The 25795-nt window shown below is 41.8% G+C and overlaps 1 protein-coding gene and 1 long non-coding RNA gene across 6 annotated transcripts in view; one reads left to right on the top strand and one right to left on the bottom strand.

Annotated features, from left to right (window-relative positions):
- Window positions 1-25795, top strand: part of EIF2AK4 (eukaryotic translation initiation factor 2 alpha kinase 4) — a 115688-nt gene that overhangs the window by 23395 nt on the left and 66498 nt on the right. For 4 of the 5 annotated variants that reach the window (XM_049705510.1, XM_049705509.1, XM_049705511.1 and 1 more), the window contains exons 4-10: window positions 1920-2072; window positions 4326-4406; window positions 5920-6068; window positions 14292-14407; window positions 17534-17691; window positions 18575-19110; window positions 25214-25320. In XM_049705510.1, coding sequence (XP_049561467.1) covers window positions 1920-2072; window positions 4326-4406; window positions 5920-6068; window positions 14292-14407; window positions 17534-17691; window positions 18575-19110; window positions 25214-25320 — 1300 coding nt within the window. Of the gene's footprint in view, window positions 1-1919; window positions 2073-4325; window positions 4407-5919; window positions 6069-14291; window positions 14408-17533; window positions 17692-18574; window positions 19111-25213; window positions 25321-25795 lie in introns of those variants that run through there. The other variant, XM_049705513.1, reaches the window with a different exon arrangement.
- LOC125963412 (uncharacterized) overlaps window positions 21507-25795 on the bottom strand; it is a 57383-nt gene continuing 53094 nt past the window's right edge. The window contains exon 2 of the long non-coding RNA XR_007475361.1: window positions 21507-21634. This is a non-coding gene — a long non-coding RNA (uncharacterized LOC125963412). The remainder of the gene's footprint in view (window positions 21635-25795) is intronic.

Raw genomic sequence — 25795 nt, 5'->3', positions numbered from 1 at the left:
AAGGAATTGCCAGGAGATGCCCTTGGGACTTGAACTGCAACATCAACTCTGCCCTGGGTCACCAGCCTGCTGCCGTACTCTGCAGAATTTGGACTTACCAGCGTCTATAATCATGTGAACCAATTCCTTAAAATCAATCTCAATCAATTTTTCCCTCTCCCTCCTTCCTTCTCTCTCTCTCTCTCTCTCTCTCTCTCTCTCTCTCTCTCTCGACATACACAGTTGGCTCTCCGTATCTGTGGGTACTACATCCGTGTATTCAGGCAACCATAGATGGAAAATATTCAGAAAAACAATCCAGGAAGTTCCAAAAAGCAGAACTTGAATTTGCTGCATGCCGACAACTATTTACATAGCATTTACATAGTATTTACAACTATTTACATAGTATTTTCATTCTATTAGGTATTGTAAGTAATCTAGAGATGATTTAAAGTATACTGTGGGAGGATGCACATAGGTTATGTGCAGATACTATACCATATATATATATATGTGGACACATACCCCTTCTATTTGGTTCTGTCTCTCGGGAGAACCCTGACTGATACAGATGTGTACTGCGAGGTGAGGCAGAGCGGCTGTTGTAAATAAGGAGGTCAGGAGAGGCCCCACCAGGTGACATGTGAGCAGAGGCTGAGAGAAGTAAGACGATGGACTGTGTAGATTTGGGGGAGAGGGGGACAAGAGCCAGTCTGGAGACTAGCTCTTATTTACATCCAGTCTTGTATGTTTTATCAGATTTATACAGAAAATGCTAGTAAATTAAACAGATTAGCAAAAGAAAATCCCTCCACTGCTTGGCTCCTGGCTCCTTTCTGGTGTAGAAATGGTTTCTCTTTGACGTGATGGAAACTGCCTTCTTTAACCAGCTTTCCTTAAAAGAGCTTTTCACAGAATAGTTTGCCTCTTAGACTCTAAACTAGTGTTTCTAGTGAATGCCACAGCTTCTAGTACAATAAAAAATACAGCTTCCCCCAACAATAGCTGTGGTTTCTCCCCAAGAGAAAGGTGAACACCAGGCAAACTATATATTCTTGTGTACAATGAATTCTGTTACTTTTTACCACCCTAAGTCCTTTTAGAAACAATAATTTTTAATGTGCTTCATTGTAATTGAGGAAAAAGAAATTTCAGAGTGGTGGTCCTCATCTGCAGAAGGAGCTTGGCACTCTTGACCTCTTTGGGGTTGGAATAGTTGGTCAGTGTGGGGTCCCAGAAACCCTTGCTCTGTTGATTTACCAACCAAGTTATGGTTTATGATTTAGGGGTTGGGGAAAGTGGCTTCCTACATTCACATAGGATGTCTGAGAGGGGGGCCTTTTTCCTTCTGATACTGTGAATGCTTCCCTAAGTGGAAATGAAATGCTTTCTAAGTATTAATTAGCCTCCTACTGGCCCATTACTAGAGGGAGAGAGTGAGGCCTTTAAGCATTTGCCTCTGTACCCCAGTAGGATGTTTTCAGTATGCTGTATGGATAGATGAAAGCTCTCATGTTAGCAATGATTATTCTCTGCTCAACTGTCATTATGTAGGCAGGTTTTCTAGCTGGGAAGGTAGTCTTTACTTTTATGCAGTCTTAAATATTTTACCAGATTTATTTATACAGAAAAACATTTTATCGGATTTATTATACAGAAAATGCTAATAAATTGAATAGGATTGCAAAAGAAAAGTGAAGTTTTTCATTTATCTAGATAGTGATTTTTCTTGATGGTAACACAATGAGGTGAGTGCTATAAAAGCTTTTTCCTCCTGTGGTTGCATCCTAGACCTAATTTAGAACGTGTCACATCAAAATGAATATCACCATTGTGAGTGGGTCTCGGATGGCCTGCATGTTTTTCTGTAGTCTCACCTTGAGGCCCTGCTTTGCGTCACTTGACCATTTGTGGTTGATTTCCATCCATGTGTTTAGGTGATGATATTTGAACTGGCTTACCATGTGCAGTCATTCCTCTGCGAGCACAACAAGCCCCCTCCCAAGTCTTTTCATGAAGAAATGCTGGAAAGGCGGGCTCAGGAGGAGCAACGGAGGCAGTTAGAGGCCAAGCGGAAAGAGGAAGAGGAGGTGAGACCCTTGTCGCCGCGGTGTCCGGCCTGGAGGACTGCGAGCTCCTATAGGTTTTCCTCCGTCTCTACCTACTCACTTACTGGTATTTCTTTAAGTTTTGCTCAGCATTTGATCCAAGAACCATGGATTCATGTGAAAGAAGGCCCTAAGAGTAACCAAGAAATAAATACTATGAGTGATTCCCTCCCAGCAGATATCAATGCTACCCCTAGAACGCTTAGTCCAGGTTTTTAAATAAGAGAAAAAGGAAGTTGGCTTAACCAAACTTCTGGTGCTCTTTCTGTGCTTGTAAAGCTGTGCAGGAGTTCAGAGGCTATTATCTTCTTCCCTCTGTGGGACAAGTATCTCATGCCCAAATGAGTAGCCAAAGCCAGAGACTGAACGTTTTTTTGGTTCATTAACCATTTTTACTTTTTCTTAATTTGCATACGGATGTATACTGCTGTGTTATTTTTAAAATCCTTTAATCAGAGTTAATACATGTATCTAAATTTCCTTCCTGATTTTTAAGGTTTTTTTCCTTCTATTTAGTCTTTTAATAAACTTATCTAGAACTTATTTTGGTGTGGGTTGTAAAAATGAGGGTCTGAGTTTTTCTTTTTTTTTTTTTTCCCAGTCATTTTCCTAACACATTTATTAAGTAATCATTCATTTTTAAGTGATTTGTAATAATTCCTTTAAAGTGTATTTTATCTACTCATTTATACTAAGTTCTACTTGTGAATTGTCTCTTTTGTTCAATTCATGTTTTTTTCTTGAGTCTCTACAGCACTCTTTGAGTTATTGTATCTTTATAACGTTTGACTGTCTAAGTCAGGACCCCTGTCCCTTCATCCTTCATACTTTTTTTTTTTTCTGTTGGCTATTCTCACAGATAAGTTATAGGATTGCTTTCTCAAAATCAAAACAAAACAAAGCCTGTGGGATTTTGAGTAAAATTGCACTAAACTTATGTATTCATTTAGGAAGAATTAACATTATGACAGTATTCAGACTTCCTATCCAGGAATGTTTTTCCATTTATTTTTATCTCTCAGTGAGGCTTTTTAGTTTTCTTCCCTTAGGTGTTGCAATTACTTGTAGGGTTTTGTTTTTCCTGCTTTTCTTAGGTTCTTATTCCTGGTTCTTTTTTCCTGCTTCATTTTGTTCATCCTTTACTTATGTTAACACTGTCTTTGTGGGTTCCGTTCATTTTTTTCTCAATATTTATTTATTTGGCTGTGCCAGGTCTTAGTTGCGGCATGAGGGATTTTTTTTGTTTGTTTGGGGTTTTTTTTTTGGTTTCAGCATGCGGGATCTAGTTCCCTGACTAGGGATCAAACCTGGGCCCCCTGCACTGGGAGCACGGAGTCTTAACCACTGGACCACCAGGGAAATCCCGGTTCCATTCATCTTGTTACTGCTTATCTCCTATTTAATTGCGTAGCCTAGTTACCATTTAGGGTTTAAAGTTCCTTATTGTTGTCATTGTTCTTAGGCAGACACATTTTTACTAGAAGATAAAGATATTTAACAGACTTGTTTTGGTGTCCTACTATAACTACCTGTAAGTTTTGGGTATGCTTTATATTATTGCTGTAATAGTTTTTGGTGAGTTTCTCAATAGTTTTGATATTTAAAACCTGGAATTTTAGGCAGCTCATAAAAAACATTATTTTTCTCTACCTAAAATTCAGAATCATTTGAGTAATAGCTACATGAGTCAAATGGATAGAGATCAAAATGCCACTTTTAATACTGAGAAAACTGATTGGGGAATGCACCTGAAGGTCTGTGGCTTGTGGGTGTGCACCCAGCTCAGCCCACCTCCACCCAGCGGCCTGGCCGACAGTAGGCGCAAGTGCATGTTCTCTGCAGACAGGCAGGTATCAAAGGGGAGGGTCTCAGTCAAGTGTGGGGAGAAGTGAGCGGCCCATGGTGTTGCTGCAGTTAAAGTCCCTCCACATTGGGAATCCCCTGGCGGTCCAGTAGTTAGGACTCCGTGCTTCCAAAATAAGTCCGTCCACATAGAAATGGGGAGTACGTGTCCCTCCCCACAGTCTTCACACCCATTTAAGTGGGAAGCCTATTGCCTAAGAACTCTAATAAAACTGACGTAACTACAGTTTGTACTAAGGTTCTAGATATTCAGATCTCTTAGGAGATGAGAGCTTGAATTCCTGAAATTCAAAAGATTTTTTGTGATTAAAGAATTCGTATGTTGTATGGGTTTCAGAGATCAGCATTTGATGGCAGTATGATTTATTTCAGCAACGTGAAATCCTTCATGAGATTCAGAGAAGGAAAGAAGAGATAAAAGAAGAGAAAAAAAGGAAAGAAATGGCTAAGCAGGTACTCTAGCAATTCTGCCATACTCGAATAGTTTACATTTTGCTAAACATAAAACCTTTTTATTTCCATTGATGATATTTGAATTATTGTATCTTTATAATGTTTGAATATCTGAGAAGTCAGGACCCCTGTCCTTCATTCTTCTTTTTCCTTCATTATTCTTTTTCCCCTCCTTTGTTAGTATCGGTAGTAAAGCTTAAAATGAAGCACTAAAAAGTCCCCCAAATATCATTCATTATATATTTTAGATTCTCCAAATAAGTAGCAAAACTTAGAGTTGTATGTTATCTGTAGATGTCTTTGGCTTACATAACTACAGTAGTTTATCAAAAGAGTTGAAGGACAGAGGAGATTGAAGTTTTGATAATCAACCCAGACTGGAATTATTAATACTTGGAAAACAAAACTATTTGTTCATACAGAAGAGTGAATGGAAACCACATGGATCTCCCTGAGATTTCATTCAGTGATGGAAAAGAAGGATTCAACAGAGCTGGTTTAAAAAGCAGGGGTGGAAAAGGATAAAGTCCTTTTTCCTATATTTTTTCTGAGTCCAACTCAATCAAAAACCAGCTACACATGTTTGGAGAAATCCAGAGACAATTTTGCTCATTCTTTTTTAGAGAAATATGGCATTAAACTTAAGGGAAGCAATGAGGTGCAGTGGGTGGAGGCACTGAGGTGCAGGTAAGCAGCACCTGGCTGAAAGCTTTGGCTTTTTTACTGCCTGGCTCTGCGACCTTGACAGATGACACTCTCCGAGGCTCATTTTCCTCACCCCTTAAGACGGCACAGATAATGCCTTCCTTTCTGTCTTATGTAATTATTCCCACAGATAAATGTACTGCCCTTTGTGAACGTACAAAGCTGTATACAAATTTAAGGTGATATTACTGTTCCCACCAACTCTCCTATCTTACATCTGATCTGCCTTCCTGTCACTCACTCTGCTCTCTCGTTTGTTTGTTTGTTTTTTACAGTGTTCAAAATAGTTTAATATTGGAGTCAAGATAGATAACAGAACAATACTAATTCTGTCAATAGAAGACATAATGCAAACATAGACCCCCTCCACCCCATGTATATATAACTGATTTTTTGACTAAGGTGCAAAGATAATTCTGAAGAAAGGATAGCCTTTTCAGCAAACGGTACTAGAACATTGTTTTTCTTTTCCATTATGGTTTATTACAGGATATTGAATCTGCTCTCTCTTTGAATGCCTCCTTCTGTTCATCTCTTGCTCTTCTCCCTAACTTTTCATGTATATTCCACGATTCTAAGCATTTTCGTTTATAAAACTCACATTCTCTTGAAACGGTAACCTGGCCTTCAGTTCTTGAACCAGTATATATTTGGACATTAAACTTTTAAAAGTTGAGTTCAACTTTATTACACTTGAAAACATTCAGCTTAAATAAGATTTGCATTCTCTACATATTTATAATTATGTACCAGGATTGTCTTCCACTTATGACATATCTAAAGTAGGTTTTACTTTTCTTCTTTTAAGGAACGTTTAGAAATAGCTAGTTTGTCAAACCAAGATCATACCCCTAGGAAAGACCCAGGAGGACACAGAACAGCTGCCATTCTGCATGGAGGCTCTCCTGACTTTATAGGAAATGGTAAACATCGGACCAACTCATCTGGAAGGTCTAGGTAAGTCCCTGAGGTTTCTGATCTGAAGGGATGAAAGATGTAGAAGAATTAAAACAACTTGTAGCGAAATTTGGTGGAATTGTCACGTGATAGTTTTAATAACTTTTGCAGCGCCTGTATATCTTAATATATTAGTTAGCAATATGAAATGAAATTTTCATTTAACACTTTCCAAGTATCTTTCATGAAACCAGTTTTAGGGTTCATTCCCTTTTATAACAGTTACAACACTTCACAGTCTTGCCTCCAGTGCAGTTTGATCTGACTTTTAATGATCTAATTATTCAGTAAGTGATTTAAAAACTTTTCTCTGTCAGAATCATCATCCAGTCAGATTTCACACTGTGTGTGTTTGCAGTCTGTAACTCCCTAGGTCCCACCACAGATGTGGGGGATACTCCAAAACAGGCACGGGTGTGGGAGATCCTTTACATGAGGATGGGAGCCCCAGTTTGCTGTCAGGGCTCCCCTCCCTGTTGCTACTGAGGACACTGGGCTTCCCTGTTACTGCAGGTGGGCTCCTGGGTTGTCCCCTGTCACCAGAGATGATATGAAAGGTACTATCTCTTCCTCCACATCCTTTTCCACCAAAGAATTGAGACTTCCCTGTCTATTTGCTGTGACCCGCTGTGGACCAGAAAGGAATTTTAGTACAGAATCCATTTGTGAGTATGTGGGTGATTAAGTAGTATAGGTATTATAATTCAGCTTCTTTATGTGTTTAAACTATCTCTTGTGAGAATCTAAGCAGCACTTAAAACCAACATTTTCTTCTATAAAAAGAAACATTTTAAGTACCAAATTAAAAGCTTATATAATCTTTCAGGTTACAGTTTGTTTATACGAAGGAATCATTTCAGTTCTTTTCCTAATTATCTACTTAAAAAAAAATCAGCTCAGAAATTATTTTGATATTAACATTTAACCACCTACTGTTAAGGTGAACTAAATCTTTTCTTGAATGCAGTTTCTGGTAACAATTCCTTTTTAAGGTTATAACTCCTTGCACCAATTTAGATTGTTTTTGCAACTGGGCTTCCATTAGGCAACATAGTTTGAAGTTGTCAGAGTATTTCAGTAGGAAATAATTGACAGATTCCTACTGTGTTAGAAACAGTGGAAATAAATCAATGCCATGAATAAGGATGTATAAAAAACAATTTTTTTAGTTTAAACATTTCCATTTTTGTGGCTAACTGTAGACATCGGGTCCAAGATTAGACTTGGCTTTTGAGATCAGAGATTATTAGCAAGTTTATTCAAGGAAGGATAGGAACTTCTCTCCCTCCTTGACATAGGTAGAACTTTTCATGTAGTGCTTGTAGAGGGCCATTTGTATGTCTTGGATAAAATGTGACATTCCATGAGCATCCAAGAAGAAATCATTTTGTTTGTTTGTTTGTTTGTTTTTTGTTTTTTCGGTACGCGGGCCTCTCACTGCTGTGGCCTCTCCCGCTGCGGAGCACACGCTCCGGATGCGCAGGCCCAGTGGCCATGGCTCACGGGCCCAGCCGCTCCGCAGCATGCAGGATCCTCCTGGACCGGGGCACAAACCGGTGTCCCCTGCATCGGCAGGCGGACCCTCAACCACTGCGCCACCAGGGAAGCCCAAGAAATCATTTTTATGTATTGTTTGCCAACGTTGTTGTACAAACCTGCATGAACTCTGGCACTATGTTGGCTACCGACTAGAAAAGAATGAATATTTCTTAAAATATAGTTTACATGCTTCTTCAGTTAAGAAATAAAATGTCTTTGAGGGCTTCCCTGGTGGCGCAGTGGTTGAGAGTCCGCCTGCCGATGCAGGGGGCACGGGTTTATGCCCCGGTCCGGGAAGATCCCACATGCCACGGAGCAGCTGGGCCCGTGAGCCATGGCCGCTGTGCCTGCGCGTCCAGAGCCTGTGCTCCGAAACGGGAGAGGCCACAACAGTGAGAGGCCCACATACCGCAGAAAAACAAACAAAAAAAGTCTTTGATATACTGAGGTACCTCATGGCATACTCATGATTCTTTTTCTTCCTTGCTATTCACTAGTCTTTGAGTTGGAAAGCCAAAGGAAATAACCAGAGTGTTCCATTTTATTCTTTCAGTTAGTAGATACATTTGATAGAGTTAGTAGAGATGGCCTTGTCATCACTGTTGTCAGCAGGCATTATTCGAATTGGCTGTGACTAAAAACAGTACAATCTAGAACCAGATACTTAATGAGCACTTACTAAAGGTCAGACACTGTTCTGAGTCCTGGGGATTCAATAAGCAAGATCAAGAAGGACGCTGGTTTCATGGAGCTTATATTCTAGTTGGAGGAGGCTGTCCACAAGCAAGCAAGAAAATGTCAGATAGTGACTAGCGCTCTGCAGAGAATTTAAATAGGCTGTCTTGAAGAAAGACTGGATGGCTACTTTAGATTGGAGTCCAAGGATTGGATCCTGAATGACAGAAGGACGGTGGCTTTCGACTGGGGGGGCACAGATACCAGATCTGGATGATGGAACAGAGCCAGCTGTTCGGGTAAAGAGCAGCCGGTGCAGAAGACCCGAAGCCAGCCTGGTCTTGTGCTGCCCAGAGCTCATCAAACAGGGCAGCGTGGCCAGAATGAGCGGGCATGGAGACAGTGGTTCAAGGGGGCGGCAGGGGTGTGTCACGGAGGGCTCTGTTGGTCGGGTCAGGAGTTTAGGTGTAATGAGCAGCCATTCGGGGTTCTAAAGAGGAATAAGATACCATCTGATCCACACTGAGTGAAGTTCTTCCTGGCTGCCAGTGGAGAATGGAGAACAGGAGAGCAACAGCAGAGGAACAGTTTGCACATCATGCTTCGTACTACTCTCCCCCTCCCTTAGCCTCTGCACGGCAGCCACGCTCATCTTCCAGGCCCTCGCGCACACCAAGCTCCTTCCCATCTCAGGGCCTCTTCCAGTCTCTCTGCCTGCTACGCTCTCCCTGGGGCACTTTGCATGGCTGACTCCTTATCTTTCGGTTCTGCGCTTACAAGTGACCTCAGACGCCTTCCCTGAGCACCCCCCACACCCCGCTCCCCTGCTTAGTCACTTGTTCTCCACTTCCCTGTTCTAAGTTTCTCCATAGCAGTTACTGCTAACTGAACTTCATATACATTTGTTTGCTTTTTTATTGTCTTTATCCTTTCATGACAATGTCAAGTTCATGCGAGCAAGGACCTCATCTGTGTTTCCCTCAGGTCCTGGAACAGTGCCTGGGAGAGACAGAGTAGGTGCTCAGTAAACGTCTGATGAAGGGAGGGAGGGGGTCAGGAAGGATGATAGAAAGGGACAGACTGTCTTTTTGGCACTTGTAGAGTCTGCAGCCTCTTCAACCAGGGTGACTCAGCTTTTCTTTTTATGTGGGCATATCAAAAATCAGTAAGGCTTTATTTAATGAAAGGTTTCCACTGCGTAAAACAAGAGAAAGAGAACAGAAAACCACTCACTGTTCTAGTGGAAAGAGCTTAAAGGCCTGACACTCAAGGGCCAGCCCCCTTGGCCCAGCTTTTCACGGATGTGTTTTTGTCTTTGTTGAACAGCTTTATTTTCTGTGTCCTTAAGGTTGTCTTTTTTATCCCTTGAAGGATTTACCTTTTATATTTTTTCAAATTGAGGTAACATTCAAATAATATAAAACTAACCATTTTAAAGTGTCAGTTTAAACTAACCATTCAGTATCAAGCTGTCTTTTGTAAATGCAGACATAGTTCTCTCCTGCCTTCTTCCCAGGGATGTTGTATCTCATAAATGGGCACTTTGAACTTTTTAGGAGAAGCAAAAAAAGAAAAAAAAATTCTATAAAGTAGTTCATGGTAGAGGATTATTTTCACCGTTTCAGACTTGCCTTCTGTGCAGGTTACTAAAGTGTAGCCCAGAATCTAGGATACATCACCCATTTTCACCAGGAAACAGCATCAGGTTGTCTGGTAGTTTGTTTTCCTGATTTTGACACCAGCTGTGGTAACTGCTGGCTATTCCTCCTTACAGAGAAGAGATAATTAAGGGTATAAGTGTTATCCAGCTGGGTTCTTGGACTCTTTAATCAATAGAAATTGATACGAGGCCAGATGAGAAATTCAGGCAAGGCTTTATTGGGACTCGTGCTATATAGCACATGGGAGCAAAAACAAATAACAGGTGCCCTTGCTCTGTCTCTGAGATGGGGGGGGCAAGCTGGTGCCTTAAATGGGGTGAGGGTAGGGGCAGACCCCTGGGTTGGGCCGGAGGGGTGACCTGGGTGGTCGGCCCCACCCCCTTGGTGGTGCTGTGTGCAGGGTGCATGCTCAGTACCCAGCTTTGCTGCCAACACCTCAGAAGTGGCAGTTGGGTTTTTGGTCTTTTTGTATCTTGTTGTTCATAATTTGCCCCAAGGGGGCATGCACACAGTTATTTTTAGTCCCTTATGGTTTCTTTGTATTCTGTTGCTCTAGGAGACGTGTTTGTCCAGGTGAAAGCACTGCAGCAAAGGGTCCCAGGTCCCAGCCTGTCTCCTAAGTATAAGACATGCGCTGGGGAACCGCTGAAGTATTAAGGATGTGGGTAGGGGAAGAGGGAATCCTTGATACATCTCTCCACACTTGTGAGCCTCCACTGTTCAGTCTCTCCAGTTGGCTCCATGGAGGCATATACTGGTTCACTTCAAATTAAGCAATGTCAGCGATTCTTACTAACTCTATATCCACAGAGCTGCCTGGAGTTTCAAATTGGGGGACCAAGAGCTAGAGTTTTCTGTGGCCTCTTGGTGAGTTAGGCGGGAAGGTGAGACTACACTAGCCCCCTGTGTCTCATCTGAGATCCCCTTTTTCTGTCCCATCCCAACCATCTACACCATTGACCATGTTGACAGAGCAGTCTTTTGGGTGGGAGTCTGATTCTCAAGTCCCTAGTAGACAAATTGCTTCCTCTTTTCTTGCTACTTGGCTTTTTAAAAAATCATATTTTCTTCTTATTTGAGGTATCAAGGTCGTAGATGCCTAATTTAGTCTTCTAAAATTGAACTGTGTCTAATTTATCTGTTCTTTATAAAACCCAGTTAATGTTATTTGGCAATTTTGTTTAAAACACCCTTTATCCTGTGTACTGCCACAGCTACTGGGAAAAACTGATAACATGGGTGATATTTCTAATGATATTGCAAACCCCCATGAACATTCCATAATCTAGAATTAATCATTGGCAATGACGGGACTTCCCTGGTAGTCCAGTGGTAAAGAATCCACCTTCCAATGCAGGGGATGTGGGTTCCATCCCTGGTTAGGGAACTAAGATCCCACATGCTGCGGGGCAACTAAGCCCACACACCACAGCTACTGAGCCCGCACACCTCAACTAGAGAGCCCGCATGCCACAAACTACAGAGCCCACATGCCCTGGATCCTTTGCGCCACAACTAGAGAGAAGCCCATGTGCTGCAGCGAAAGACCACGTGTGCCACAACTAAGACCCAACGCAGCCAAAAATAAATAATAAATAAATCTTTAAAAAAAAAATCATTGGCAATGGCACCAGTGTTAATTGCTTCTAAATACCATTTGCTTGCATTGGGATGGCTATTTCTGCTGGAGTTTAAGAGCTGTTTTACTTATTAATGGATTAGGTTCCAGAAGGTTGTTCTGAACCCAATTCTGATGAGTCCAAAGTAGACAGTATGAGCCTCCAATATGTACACATTTTTGGGTGAAAACAGGAAACGTCAGTGACATTGGACTTCTTTGTTCCTTCTCTTCAGACTCTCTGTGATTTACTTTTTATCCTTCAGAATTGTTCCTGCTGTCAGTATATCCCATGTGGCATGTACCACATTTGTCCTTTTCTTGACACTTTCACTTTTAAAATGATCTCTGGGTTTGTTTTCAATCCTAATGATACATCTTTTCTTACTAGAACTCTTAACAATCTCATTGGGTTTGTACTTAACAGTCATGATGGGGTGATTAATAGTCTAAAATGCCTTAAAATCAAGCATTTACACACTGTAAACTAAAGAACATAGAGGAGTTAGACTAAAATGACTATTAGCACCATCTGTTGGAGGGGCCAAAGCTCATGTAGAGGTGCTTCTGGATCATTTATTATATGTTAATAAGTCTAGCACATCATTTTAAACCCTCACTCTTATCGTTTTCTCTATAAATTTCAGTATGCCCAGGGTTGCACAAATAACTTGAGAAGTCAAAATTTAAACAGAGCTACAGTGTATTTAGTCATACCCTGGTATTTGGAATTTGTGGACACACATGTGGTATGAGAGACTCAAGTCATAACAGGTCTTGTCAGCAGTGTGGGCAGGTGTTGGCAGGGGAAGGTGTATAGGATTGAAGGTGATGAGACCAGTTAATAATGGGGTATTTCTTGTATCCAGGAGAAATTTGGTGATGTCCTGAACAGGGCAGGGGAATTGGAGAAGAGAGGCTGATACTTGGGGATCAGTTAGATGCAGGAGATCTAGGAGCTCAGGGAGACATGCGCATTTTTGACTAGTGAGACAGAATGGATGACTATGCCACCAACCACAAAGAAAAAAGGAACCAAGGGGAAAAATCAGACTGAAAGTGGGTAGGAGGGAGGTGGCAGCTTTATTGACTTCGCAGTGCCATGAAGAGTAAATAGAAGGGGCAGACATGGAGACAGCAAGTGTAGAAGTTTGAAAATGAAAAACAAGACGGGGCATGGGATTGAGGGAGAGTAGAATGGACATGGGAAAGATACATAGGCTGAGGGAAGGAGCCGATATAGAGGAACAGATTGAACATACAGGAGAGAGGGACTAAGTGATGGTGCAGGGTCCCAGAGGGGACTGTAGGGATGGAACTGAGGACAGGGCAGCTGTCCTTCCTCACAGTCTGGGAAAAAGAAAAAATGGGGCGGATGCCAAGTAACTTTCTAGGTGGACCCACAGAAAGTGTGGGCTTCACTGCTCATTTCTTCATGTTCTCAGTGAAAGTGGAGGTCAATATCACACTCAGAGTGAGAGGGCTGCTTCCTAGAGATCAAAGCATTTCTTCCAAGTGTCCGATCCTGACCATCAAGAGCTCTCTCCCTTGCCTCATCCCTGCAAAGCTCTCCTGATTTACTCGTTATATTTGCATTATAATCTAGCTTCCCAGCTATTGCTTCCCACTCAGAAAAAAAAGTAGAAAAAGGGAAAGAGAAGAAGAGGGGTTGGGCTTTGAGTGTTTTGAAGAAGTCGTGAAGGGGAAGAGCAGAGACCAGAAAGAGAATGAATGAGCATTCAATAGTGGGAAGCCCAGTTGGTGATCAGGAATTTGTAGTGCTCCAAGCCCGCCATTTTGCAGGTTTCTCCAGATGTGTGTGTGCACGAGATGTGGGGTCAACATGGAATAGAGCTAAATCACTGCTGTAGAACTTTTGTGATGATGGAAATGTTCTCGATCAATGCTGCCCAATATTAGCCACTAGCCACTTGAGGCTGAGTACAAACATACCTCAGAGATGTTGTGGGAACAGACCACCACAATAAAGCTAGTCACATGAATTTTTGGTTTCCCAGTGCATATAAAAGTCATGTTTACACTATGCTGTGGTCTATTAAGTGTGCAATTGCATTATATTTTTTAAAAAAACAATGTACATACCTTAATTTAAAAATACTTTTTTGTTGAAAAATGCTAATAAACAGCATCTGAGCCTTCAGTGAGTCGTAGTAGTAACTGATCACAGATCACCAAAGCAAATATAATAAAAATGAAAAAGTTTGAAATACTGCAAGAATTACCACAACGTGACACAGAGACATGAAGTAAGCAAATGCTGTTGGAAAAATGGAGCTGATAGACTTGCTTAATGCAAGGTTGCCGCAAACCTTCAATCTAAAAAAAAAAAAAAGCCACAGATGCTTTGAAGTTCAATAAAGCCAAGTACAATAAAATGAGGTATCTCTGTACTTAAGTGTGCCTATTGCAGTTGAAGAACTGAATTTTTCATTTAATTGAGTTTGAATTGAATTTAAGTAGCCACATATGGCTAGTGGCTACCATACTGGGCAGCACAGGTGTAGAGCAGGGGTTTGTAGAGTTCATGTGGGGAAGACTCAATGGCGAGTGGGGGCTTGGACAGCTTTCCCATTAGCACCTTCAGCTCAGTTCCCAGCAGAGACAGATGTTGGACAGTGAGTGGGCTAGTAAGCAGGAAGAAATGGAGGGGCAAGAATTTCCTGTGTTAATCTTAAAGAAAAAAAATCGTTGTCCAAATTTATTTTTAAGGCGAGAACGTCAGTATTCTGTGTGTAGTAGTGAAGATTCTCCTGGCTCTTGTGAAATCCTGTATTTCTCTATGGGTAGTCCTGATCAGCTCATGGTGCACAAAGGGAAATGTATTGGTGAGTAAACTAGCTAAACTCATTTAAATTATTCTAATGACGAAAGTTAATCATGAAGGAATGGGGTAGAATAGATGTCGCGTCGTCTAGACCAGCGCGGTCCAAGGAAGACTCTTTAAGCTGATAGTCAACCTAGCTCCTGTTCCTGATGACTAGAAGAAGTCACTCAGGTTTCCCCTTCTGTAAAATGGAAATAAAAACCCAGGCTCTTGGCAATATCGTTAGCAGAGAGGTAATTTAAAATTTGCCGTCATTAGAATTAGCCAAGCTTTTCAAAACCAAAATGGTTGAAATATTATGAATCAGTAGAATTTTGCATCTTGTGCATCTGTTGCTGATAAAATATGTGTAACAAGATGAGTTCTAATGCCTATGATCTTTAATGGTCAAGTCTCATTTTCTTAATTTGCTGTCCACCTGCTTAGCGTTTTCCTGCTTGGCATACTGTACCAGACCAGGAAAACCACTTTATTTTCTATGTGTTTTATTTAGCAGTTTAGCCATCTTATTTAGCAGGTGGCTATTTGGAGTGAATCTCATTCAGCAATTTGCTATTTGAATTGTTTATATTAAAATCAAGTTTTCAGTATCTACTTCCTTTGCCCTAAATGTACATGATCTTTTATCAGTCATACAGATACAGCCACTAATTGGTGTAGGGATCACTTGCATATGGTGAATTTGACAATTAAGTTCAATTTTCAATCCCATAAGTATTCTTACCCGAGCTAACAGGTAGCTAAATTACCTGGATCAAGTTTGCTTTCCTTCGTTATCCTTTCCCTTCCTCTTTGAGGAGGTATAAATAAACAGGGGAGTTGCCTGGGAGAGGGCAGCAGGTGGAGGGAGAAGAAATCAAGCATCTGAAGAGTCTGTGATCTGGACACTCAACCTTGGCTGACTGAGGCTGCCTGGACCATGCAGGATTCTGCACATACGCAGAGCCTGCCCTGTTCAGACACAGCAACTGTTTGGGCAGGCTTAAGACCTTGATAGAGATGCTTGGCTTTGGTCCTGAGACTGTCCTTGACTCTGAGGCATTTCCGACTCATGAATTGGCAACATAAAACTCACAACTTTTAATAATCTGGGGAAATCAGGAAGGCAAATTAATCCAACTGCTTATTACCTTACCTTTGTCTCCTAGTCTCACTGGTACTCATTAGACAGATTCACCTTACTTAATACCCTCATGAGGAGACACTTTTGCAGCCTGAACTTTTTTTTTTTATAAAACCACCAAGTAAATTATTTATTTTGTTTTCTCATGACGGGTCTAGTTTTTAAAATATGTCCTAATTTTCTAAGAAATGTTTTTGTAAAAGATCAATAAATTAACATTTGCTTTAAAGCTGTTGGAACTAGAGGGAATCAAGAACTTCCCAGATATTATTCCTTATATATTACAGCATTATAGAGGCTTCTGTAGAAATGATCATTGGTAGCACATAGTAGAGTATCAGTCTGAGCTCTTTTGGTAACATTTTCCTTCAGCCTCACTGCAGTGTGTTCTTTTGTCCCTTTTATTATCCCCATCACACAAAAGTGACAAAAGGAGGGTGGCAATAATAGAACTATAATACAAAATAAAAACCCAACCAGCAACTATGAAATACCCACTTAGTCCCAGTTGGGGAGATAAATATTGCAAGACATTGTGCCATATAGTTCACGAATTTAATTAGGCTTTATGTAAATCACATCACATTCCGTCCCATAAACGTTTACTATCGTGTGTCTCCAGCGTGTGCTGCATAGATCCAGCATTCCACAGGTTGCTTCCTTTGATTGACACATTTTCAAACATTAGGGGTTTTTTTTTTCCCCTTAGCTGAGAATGTCAGGAATTATGACTAGCATAACAGATCATTTTAAATAAAATCTCTTAAATGGTCAGCATTTCTATGAAGTAAAACTGCTTCTCTAGGTGAGTTAGTTCAGCCACATTTCTCCAAAGTATTTTTGCCAAGACCACTTTGTCTTATGTATACAGGTTACTTCACTTTTCATTATGAAGATAATGTAGCATCATGGAGAACTATCAATATTATTTATATAGTAAGAGAAAAAGAATACGAGAAAAAGAAAAGAATATCAGTGGTTCTCAATTGGGGCAATTTTCTTCCCTAGGGGACATTAGGTGACATCTAGAGATATTTTTGATGATTAAGACTAGGGTAAGGGGTGCTACTGACATCTTGTGGATAGAGGCCAGGGATACTGCTGAATATCTTACAGTATACAAGCCAGGCCTCTTCAACAAAGGATTATCTGGTCCCGAATGTCAATAGTGCCCAGGGTGAGAAACCCTGTTATATATGCTACGATTTGGTAAATTAGGGGGAAAAAACGGGTAGAGGGAGCTAGAAGAGAAATAAAATGAAATGGTGATATTGTGGGTAATATTTTTCTCCACTTCCAATTTTTTGGTGATTTTCTATTATAGTCTTTAATAAAAATTTAGATTTTTGTAAGAAAATTTTTGGTGTTACAAAAATTGAGCTCTCTCAGGTATAGGTTGAAACCATATGCCTATCACTAAATGAATGTGTCTGTCTCACACGCTTCAAATTTAAACTGTCACGACTGGTTCCTTCCCTTGAAGCCATTGGCCAGTTTGTATTTACTGAGCATATTCACATTTTGTGTTTAGAAAATCATTGATGTATTCAAATTTCCAAGTTACTAAAACCTGTTCTCACTGTGTACACTCATCTGCATTGATGGAGCGTTCCTAGTTCCAAACACCTTCTATTACATTAGTTGGTATTTAGCAGCTGTGTGAGGGTTACTCTACCACACCAGCAGGCGCGGTCATCAGGGGTGAACTGGTTATGAAAGTAACATCGTCAATAATGGCTAGTAGAAGAAAACATTAGTCCGATACTAAGATCTCACTGTTGAATCTTGTCCCTTTGTAAAATTTAATATTTTAGAGTTCAGAGTGTATTGTTAAATACCAAAAATTGGTTACAAAAGAGCATGTATTACATGAAATCACATTTTTCATAGTTAGTATGTGGTATCCATTGTTGAATGAATGATTGTCTGTTCCCTCTTTTTTTTTTTAAATGCCCACAGAAAATGTACCAGTGAAATTTAATTATATTTTCTTTCAATGTGCAGGCAGTGATGAGCAGCTTGGAAAATTAGTTTACAATGCTTTGGAAACAGCCACTGGCGGCTTTGTCTCGTTGTATGAGTGGGTTCTTCAATGGCAGAAAAAAATGGGTCCATTCCTTACCAGTCAAGAAAAAGAGAAGATTGATAAGTGTAAAAAGCAGGTAGGCATCCAAGATGGCTCACTGAGCAAAAGGACTAATCTCGAGCTTAAGGCGGTGACAAAACAAAATAGCTGTGCCTTTCATTGGCCACCAAAGATGACCCAAAATGCTATGAGATCTGTTTAACCAGAGAGGGTGGTGGAAGACCATAAGTTTTCTCAGCCCCTGCTGCCTCTTTCAGAACTTTCACAACACGGTCAAAACTTTTGCAGCTGCTTCTCAACCTCCTTTCTCAACCCGTATTATTCCATTAATAGCTGTCTCTCCAACTGGGATTAAAGAGTACTTCATAACTGTGCTATTTGCAATCATTTGCATTTTCTCAGTTTTTTGAAATACTGCTTCACAACTGAATTTTTGGGGACTGGAGAATTTTATAGTTCTTTATAATACTGAGCTTAAGGAGAACATTTAATATTGCATATTGCAGTGTTACATAATAAAGGTTATAAAACAGTAGGTAAAGCATTGTGTTTGGAAATGTATGTATTTATGACAAAAAAAAAAACCCTGGAAGTAAAGACACTGCAATCTTAACAGTTGTCTTTGGGTAGTGACCACAAAGATGAATTGTGGGGTTTTTCTTTTGTATTAGTACTTATTAAAATTTTGACAGTGAATCTTTATAATCAGGAAAACTTATTTTTTAATTAATGTTTCTTTTTTCTGGTGGCCATATCGCAAAAGAAGTTGCTTTTGAACCTTGTCCATCTTTATGAACTTGTAGGTTGACCATGTGGTTTAGGAGAGGACTCAGTTCAGGGCATATTCCTTCTCCTCTCCTTTGAAAGTGCATTTTCTATTAAATATTTCACTTCTAAAGGGAAACACTAGTTAATGCCTACCAACCCAGTTATCACCTTACTGGTTTTTTCCATACCAGATTCAAGGGGCAGAAACGGAATTCAACTCACTGGTAAAATTGAGCCATCCAAACATAGTTCGCTACTTTGCAATGAATCTCAAAGAGCAAGACGATTCCATTGTGGTGGACATTTTAGTGGAGCACACTAATGGGGTCTCCCTCTCGTCCCACCTAAGCCACTCGGGCCCTGTCCCCGGGCATCAGCTTCGCAGGTACGCGACTCAGCTCTTGTCAGGCCTTGATTATTTGCACAGCAATTCCGTGGTGCACAAGGTTCTGAGTGCATCGAATGTCTTAGTGGATGCAGAGGGCACCATCAAGATTACAGACTACAGCATTTCTAAGCGCCTAGCGGACATTTGCAAGGAGGACGTGTTTGAGCAAACGCGGGTTCGTTTTAGTGACAGTGCCCTACCTTATAAAACGGGGAAGAAAGGGGATGTTTGGCGTCTTGGCCTTCTGCTGCTCTCCCTCAGCCAAGGACAGGAGTGTGAAGAGTACCCTGTGACCATCCCTAGTGACTTACCAACTGACTTTCAAGATTTTCTAAAGAAGTGAGTATCATTGAGATTTCTCTCTAATTGCACTTTACTCCTATACTTTTGGTTGTGCTTGAATGTGCTAAACGTCTAAGTCATGTGTATAAGCTGAAAAGTGAACAGTATTAGAGTTAATTCTTTGTTCTCCCAATCCTTTCCCACCCACATATGTTCTGTTTTCTCACTTATATTTATCATTCCCGTAACTCCTACATTCTTCTAAATTCACTTGGGCTCTTAATAATAGGTTTTCAAACTACTTTTTGGGCACTGCCTGTTATACCCTAGGAAGTCAATAGGGATTGCTAGGAGGAGAAATGCCCCAGGTATTCCAAATGGAATACCTCTCTGTCCACCTTTGCTGCTGGTTCCTAAGGGGTCAAAGACAAGGCCTCCCATTTAGAAAACAGCTTAAGGGGCATTAATGTGAGCAGTAGGGAGCGGCTGTAAATGAAGTTGAAGCTTTGCTCACTCGCCCTCTGTTCACCTCCTGCTGTGTGGCCGAGTTCCTAACAGGCCACAGACAGGTACCAGGGGTTGGGGACTCCTGGCTTGTGGGATCTTAGTTCTCCAACCAGGGATTGAACCCGGGCCCTCAGCAGTAGAAGTGTGGAGTCCTAACCAATGGACTGCCAGGGAATTCCCTGATTTCGTTCTTCAAAATGTCACCTTTAGCTTTCTGCCCTTCCTCATTGGTCAAGAATAACTTAGTAGAGGTTAGCAATAGCATTACGTATTTTCACATACAACACTGCAAACTTTAAGTAGAACCTATCTTTTCACATTTAACAGTAGAAGGAAGGACTCAGTAGGTAAAACTTTCCTAGTTTTCCTCTTAGAGAAAAACTCTGTGCTATCAGTTTTTTTTTTAATTTATTTATTTTATTATTTTATTTTATTTATTTATTTTTGGCTGCGTTGGGTCTTCGTTGCTGCGCACGGGCTTTTCTCTGGTTGCGGCGAGCAGGGGCTACTCTTCATTGCGGTGCGCAGACTTCTCACTGTGGTGGCTTCTCTTGTTGCAGAGCACGGGCTCTAGGTACACGGGCTTCAGTAGTTGTGGCACGTGGGCTCAGTAGTTGTGGCGCACGGGCTCTAGAGCACAGGCTCAGTAGTTGTGCCACATGGGCTTAGTCACTCGGCGGCATGTGGGATCTTCCTGGACCAGGGATCGAACCTGTGTCCCCTGCATTGGCAGGCAGATTCTTAACCGCTGCGCCACCAGGGAAGCCCACTCTGTCAGTTTTGAACTTGAGATCAGCACTATTTCTTATTCTGTTAATAATATGGTTGCCTTTAGATTGATTAGTATATTTCTTTCTTCATAGAGTGGTTTGATAGACTGTGCTTGGTTTAGAAGCAGCTGTACAGTATTGTTTTACTACCTTTGCTGTCCAGCCCCAGTTAACAAAGGAAAAAAAAATCATTCCCAGACAAGTATAGCAGCATTTCATTTGTAGTTATATTTTTACTTATTGGTGAACATCCTTTGGAGAAAGGTTTTGTTTCATTCACATCAGTCTCTGTGATGGAAAAGAGCCCAGACTCAGAGCCAGACAGCTGGGTTCATATCCCACCTTTATCCTTCTGGCGAGTGACTTAAACTCCCTACCCTGAGTTTCCTCCTCTGAAAAATGGGGATAACAGCAGAGTTGTCTCTTGTTATATTAATGAGGTGGATTTGGAAAGTATCTAAGGATGGGGCTGGTTGCCAGGAGAACCAACCACGTGATTAAGGGGTTTGGAACTGTCAGTTCCACCCCCATCCTCTGTGGAGAGGGGAGGGGCTGAAGGTTGAATGATCACCAGTGGCCAGTGAGTTAATCAATCATGCCTTTGTAGTGAAGCCTCCATTAAAAGCCAAACAGGACAGGGTTCAGAGAGCTTCCGGGCTGGTGAACACACAGAGGTGTTGGGTAGGTGGCAGCCCGGAGAGGGCAAGGAAGCTCCAAGGCTCTTCCCACATACCCCTATGCATCTCTTCCGTCTGGCTGTTTCTGAGTTACAGCCCTTTACATTAAGCTGGTAACCTAGTGAGTAAAATGTTTCTGAGTTCTATGAGCTGCTCTAGCAAATTAATTGAACCCAGGGAGAAGGTCGTTGGAATCCGGTCACAGCCTGGGCTTGCTATTGGTGTCCCAAGTGGGGATGGGGAGGGCAGTCTCATAAGACTGAGCCCTTAACCTGTGTGATCTGATGCTCTCTCCAGGTAGATAGTGTCACAATTGAGTTGAACATACGACACCCAACTGGTGTTGGGGAATTGCCTGTTGGTGTGCAGAAACAGCCCCTCCCCTCAGTAGAATTGGGTGCAGAGCCTTGTCTGTGGTCAAATGAAAAAAGCAAGTTGAAGAATAATATGTACAGGATGATGTCATTTTTAAAAAATCAGTATCCACAAATTAAAACTTTATCTTTTGCTTGGACGTTTGTCCAAGACTTTATCCTTACCAGTAGTGTTTTAATATTTGGAAGGAGAAAGTATTCATGTGTTACTGATGTAATTAAAAATTAATTTTAAAAAATGGTTATGAAGAACCTAGGGGAAGGACAGGAATAAAGACGCAGATGTAGAGAATAGACTTGAGGACATGGGGAGGTGGAAGGGTAAGCTGGGGCGAAGTGAGAGAGTGGCATGAACATATATACACTACCAGATGTAAAATAGATAGCTAGTGGGAAGCAGCCGCATAGCACAGGGAGATCAGCTTGGTGCTTTGTGACCACCTAGAGGGGTGGGATACGGAGGGTGGGAGGGAGGTGCAAGAGGGAGGAGATATGGGGATATATGTATATGTATAATTGATTCACTTTGTTTGCTCTTTAGTTCTTCTAGGCCCTTGTTAAACGTTTCTTGTATATTGTCCATTCTATTTCCAAGATTTTGGATCATCTTTACTATCATTACTCTGAATTCTTTTTCAGGTAGACTGCCTATTTCCTCTTCATTTGTTAGGTCTGGTGGGTTTTTATCTTGCTCCTTCATCTGCTGTGTGTTTTTCTGTCTTCTCATTTTGCTCAACTTACTGTGTTTGGGGTCTCCTTTTCGCAGGCTGCAGGTTCATAGTTCCCGTTGTTTTTGGTGTCTGTCCCCAGTGGCTAAGGTTGGTTCAGTGGGTTGTGTAGGCTTCCTGGTGAAGGGGACTAGTGCCTGTGTTCTGGTGGATGAGGCTGGATCTTGTCTTTCTGGTGGGCAGGTCCACGTCTGTTGGTGTGTTTTGGGGTGTCTGTGGCTTTATTATGATTTTAGGCAGCCTCTCTGCTAATGGATGGGGCTGTATTCCTGTCTTGCTAGTTGTTTGGCATAGGGTGTCCAGCACTGTAGCTTGCTGGTCGTTGAGTGAAGCTGGGTCTTGGTGTTGAGGTGGAGATCTCTAGGAGATTTTTGCCGTTTGATATTACGTGGAGCTGGGAGGTCTCTGAAGTTGGCTCTCCCACCTCAGAGGCACAGCACTGACTCCTGGCTGGAGCGCCAAGAGCCTTTCATCCACACAGCTCAGAATAAAAGAGAGAAAAAATAGAAAGAAAGAAAGAAAGAAAGAGGATAAAATAAAATAGAGTAAATTAAAATAAAGTTATTAAAATAAAAAATAAGAAAAAAATTTAAAAGGTAAAGAAAAAACAGATGGACAGACCCCTAGGACAAATGGTGAAAGCAAAGCTATACAGACAAAATCACACACAGAAGCATACACATACACACTCACAAAAAGAGAAAAAGGGGAAAAAATAATATATCTTTGCTCCCAAAGTCCACCTCCTCAATTTGGGATGATTCGTTGTCTATTCAGGTATTCCACAGATGCAGGTATATCAGGTTGACTGTGGAGATTTAATCCGCTGCTCCCAAGGCTGCTGGGAGAGATTTCCCTTTCTCTTCTTTGTTCGAACAGCTCCTGGGGTTCAGGTTTGGATTTGCACCCGCCTCTGCGTGTAGGTCGCCTGAGGGCGTCTGTTCTTCGCTCAGACAGGACGGGGTTAAAGGAGCAGCTGCTTCGGGGGCTCTGGCTCACTCAGGCCGGGGCGGGGGGGGGGGGGGGCACGGAGTGCGGGGCGAGCCTTCGGCAGAGGCCGGCGTGCATTCTCCCGGGGAATTTGTCCCTGGATCCCGGGACCCTGGCAGTGGCGGGCTGCACAGGCTCCCTGGATGGGGGCTGTGGATAGTGACCTGTGCTCGCACACAGGCTTCTTGGTGGCGGCAGCAGCAGCCTTAGCGTCTCATGCCCGTCTCTGGGGTCCGCGCTGTTAGCCGTGGCTCGCGGCTGTCTCTGGAGCTCCTTTAAGCAGCGCTCTTAATCCCCTCTCCTCGCGCACCAGGAAACAAAGAGGCAAGAAAAAGTCTCTTGCCTCTTCGGCAGCTCCAGACTTTTTCCGGGACTCCCTCCCGTCTAGCCGTGGCGCACTAGCCCCATTCAGGCTGTGTTCACGCCGCCAACCCCAGTCCTCTTGCAGTGATCCGACCGAAGCCCGAGCCTTAGCTCCCAGCCCCGCCCGCCCCGGCGGGTGAGCAGACAAGCCTCTCGGGGTGGTGAGTGCTCGTTGGCACCGATCCTCTGTGTGGGAATCTCTCCGCTTTGCCCTCCGCACCCCTGTTGCTGCGCTCTCCTCCGTGGCTCCGAAGCTTCCCCCCCCCCACCCCCGCCACCCGCAGTCTCCGCCCGCGAAGGGTCTTCTAGTGTGTGGAAACCTTTCCTCCTTCACAGCTCTCTCCCACTGGTGCAGGTACCGTCCCTATTCTTTTGTCTCTGTTTTTACTTTTTTCTTTTGCCCTACCCAGGTACGTGGGGAGTTTCTTGCCTTTTGGGAGGTCTGAGGTCTTCTGCCAGCGTTCAGTAGGTGTTCTATAGGAGTTGTTCCACGTGTAGATGTATTTCTGATGTATCTCCGGGGAGGAAGGTGATCTCCGCATCTTACTCTTCCTCCATCTTGAAGCTCCTCTCTCACTTTGTTATAAAGCAGAAACTAACACACCATTGTAAAGCAATTATACTCCAATAAAGATGTTAAAATAAATAAATAAATAAAAATTAATTTTAAATTTAGGGGAAAATACAGTATCTTATACAAATGCTTTTATTGCAGTCTTTTCTTGCGCTCTCAAAGTATGAAATTAGGAGTGCTTTACTTTTTAGCGTTGTGACATGAAAAAATTAAATGTTACCCTTTATGATACTTGCTGTCACCAATGTATAGGTGTAGATTTCAGTCCATAATTCACAGTGATGGTTGATTGTTTTAAATACCTTTTTATAATTACGGTCAGGTGCTACTTGGGTCATTGTTATGAAAGCCAACTAGCTTATTAGATTAGTTAGAACAGTGATTCTCAGACTTTCTCGTGTATTGAAACCACCTGGAGAGCTTGTTAAAGCACAGATTACTGCAAAAACCCCCAGAGTTGCTGATTTACTAGGACTGGGGTGGAGAATTTGTATTTCTAACAAATTCCCAGGTGATACTGATGCTGCTGGTCGGGGACCCCACTTTGAAAAACACTGGGTTAAAGGTATGGCTTGTTTTCATTCATTAAACAAATTGTTTGTTAGAACATTAAACAGAAAGTAGGCTTAAGGAATGATAATTAAAAGAAACTAGGTGATAAAATGTGGGGCTTTTAAAAGGTTGTTCTTAATTGTTCCCAACATACTTCAAACTGTGATGAGCAGGCTTCATCTGAAGTTTATCATAATGGGCCCCAGCCCTGCATCAGCTATCTAATTTGCTTTTCCTTTGGGAACTTTTATTTATGACTGTTCCCCAGAAACGCTTAGCTTAGCATGGCAATTCATTAAGCTGTTAGTGGGAGTGAAAATTCATGACCTACTTGTGCTGTCTTATCCTAGACTTTTAAAAATATTGTTCTGTGAGCATCAGTCTTCTTGCCTCTAGAGACTGTACTTTTTTTTATTAATTCCCCCACTTATATGCAGCCTGGTGCTCAGCATGTAAATCCTGCAAGAAGGTTTATTAAATTCACTTATGAGCACATTTTGGCCCATAGTAACATGAATTCTCTAATGTGTATCTTTTAAAAATAAACCCATAGTTAAAAGCCTTGGATTAATTAGTTTAGCATTTATTTTGTGCATCACTGAGATTCTTTTTTCCTCTCACTGAGGTGTGTCTGCTTAGATGACAAGGAAAGATGGAGTCCTCAGCAGTTGTTAAAACACAGCTTTATAAATCCTCAGCCAAAAATACCTTTACTGGAACAAAGTCCCGAAGGTGAGTCTGTTACCGTTCTTTTCTGATAGCCTATTTAACATAAATTATTTTGAAGGTATACGTAAACTTAAGACTGGAAAGGACTGCATGGATCATTTATTTTATCTGTTTTATGCTGAGCTATACATAAATCCATTCATTCAGTGTGTCCTGTATACGTGGAAGTGTTTTGCCATCCTGGTTTTTCCCGCCTCTTCTGATGGAGTGTCTGGTGGTGGAGCCTCTTAGTGTGGGGTAACCCTTCTCATCATGTCACCCTTATTACTGCCTTGGAACTAGATTTCCCTGCTGTTACTCAAGTAGCAGATGCAGGAGCCTCAACAGAGACCAGGATGATCAAGAGACCTGGGTTTGGCTTCTGGCTCTGTCGTTCAGTCATTTCTTTACTCTCAGTTACCCCTACCTGTAAACGTGGGCTAACTGTATATTTCTACCTACTTTAAGGAGGACAGGGTGAGGAAAGTATTAAAGAGTC

The sequence above is a fragment of the Orcinus orca genome, chromosome 2 (assembly GCF_937001465.1).
Source record: "Orcinus orca chromosome 2, mOrcOrc1.1, whole genome shotgun sequence".
Classification (NCBI taxonomy): Eukaryota; Metazoa; Chordata; class Mammalia; order Artiodactyla; family Delphinidae; genus Orcinus; species Orcinus orca.
The sequence above is the reverse complement of the archived record's forward strand: the minus strand, read 5'-3'. Positions and strand labels throughout refer to the sequence as shown.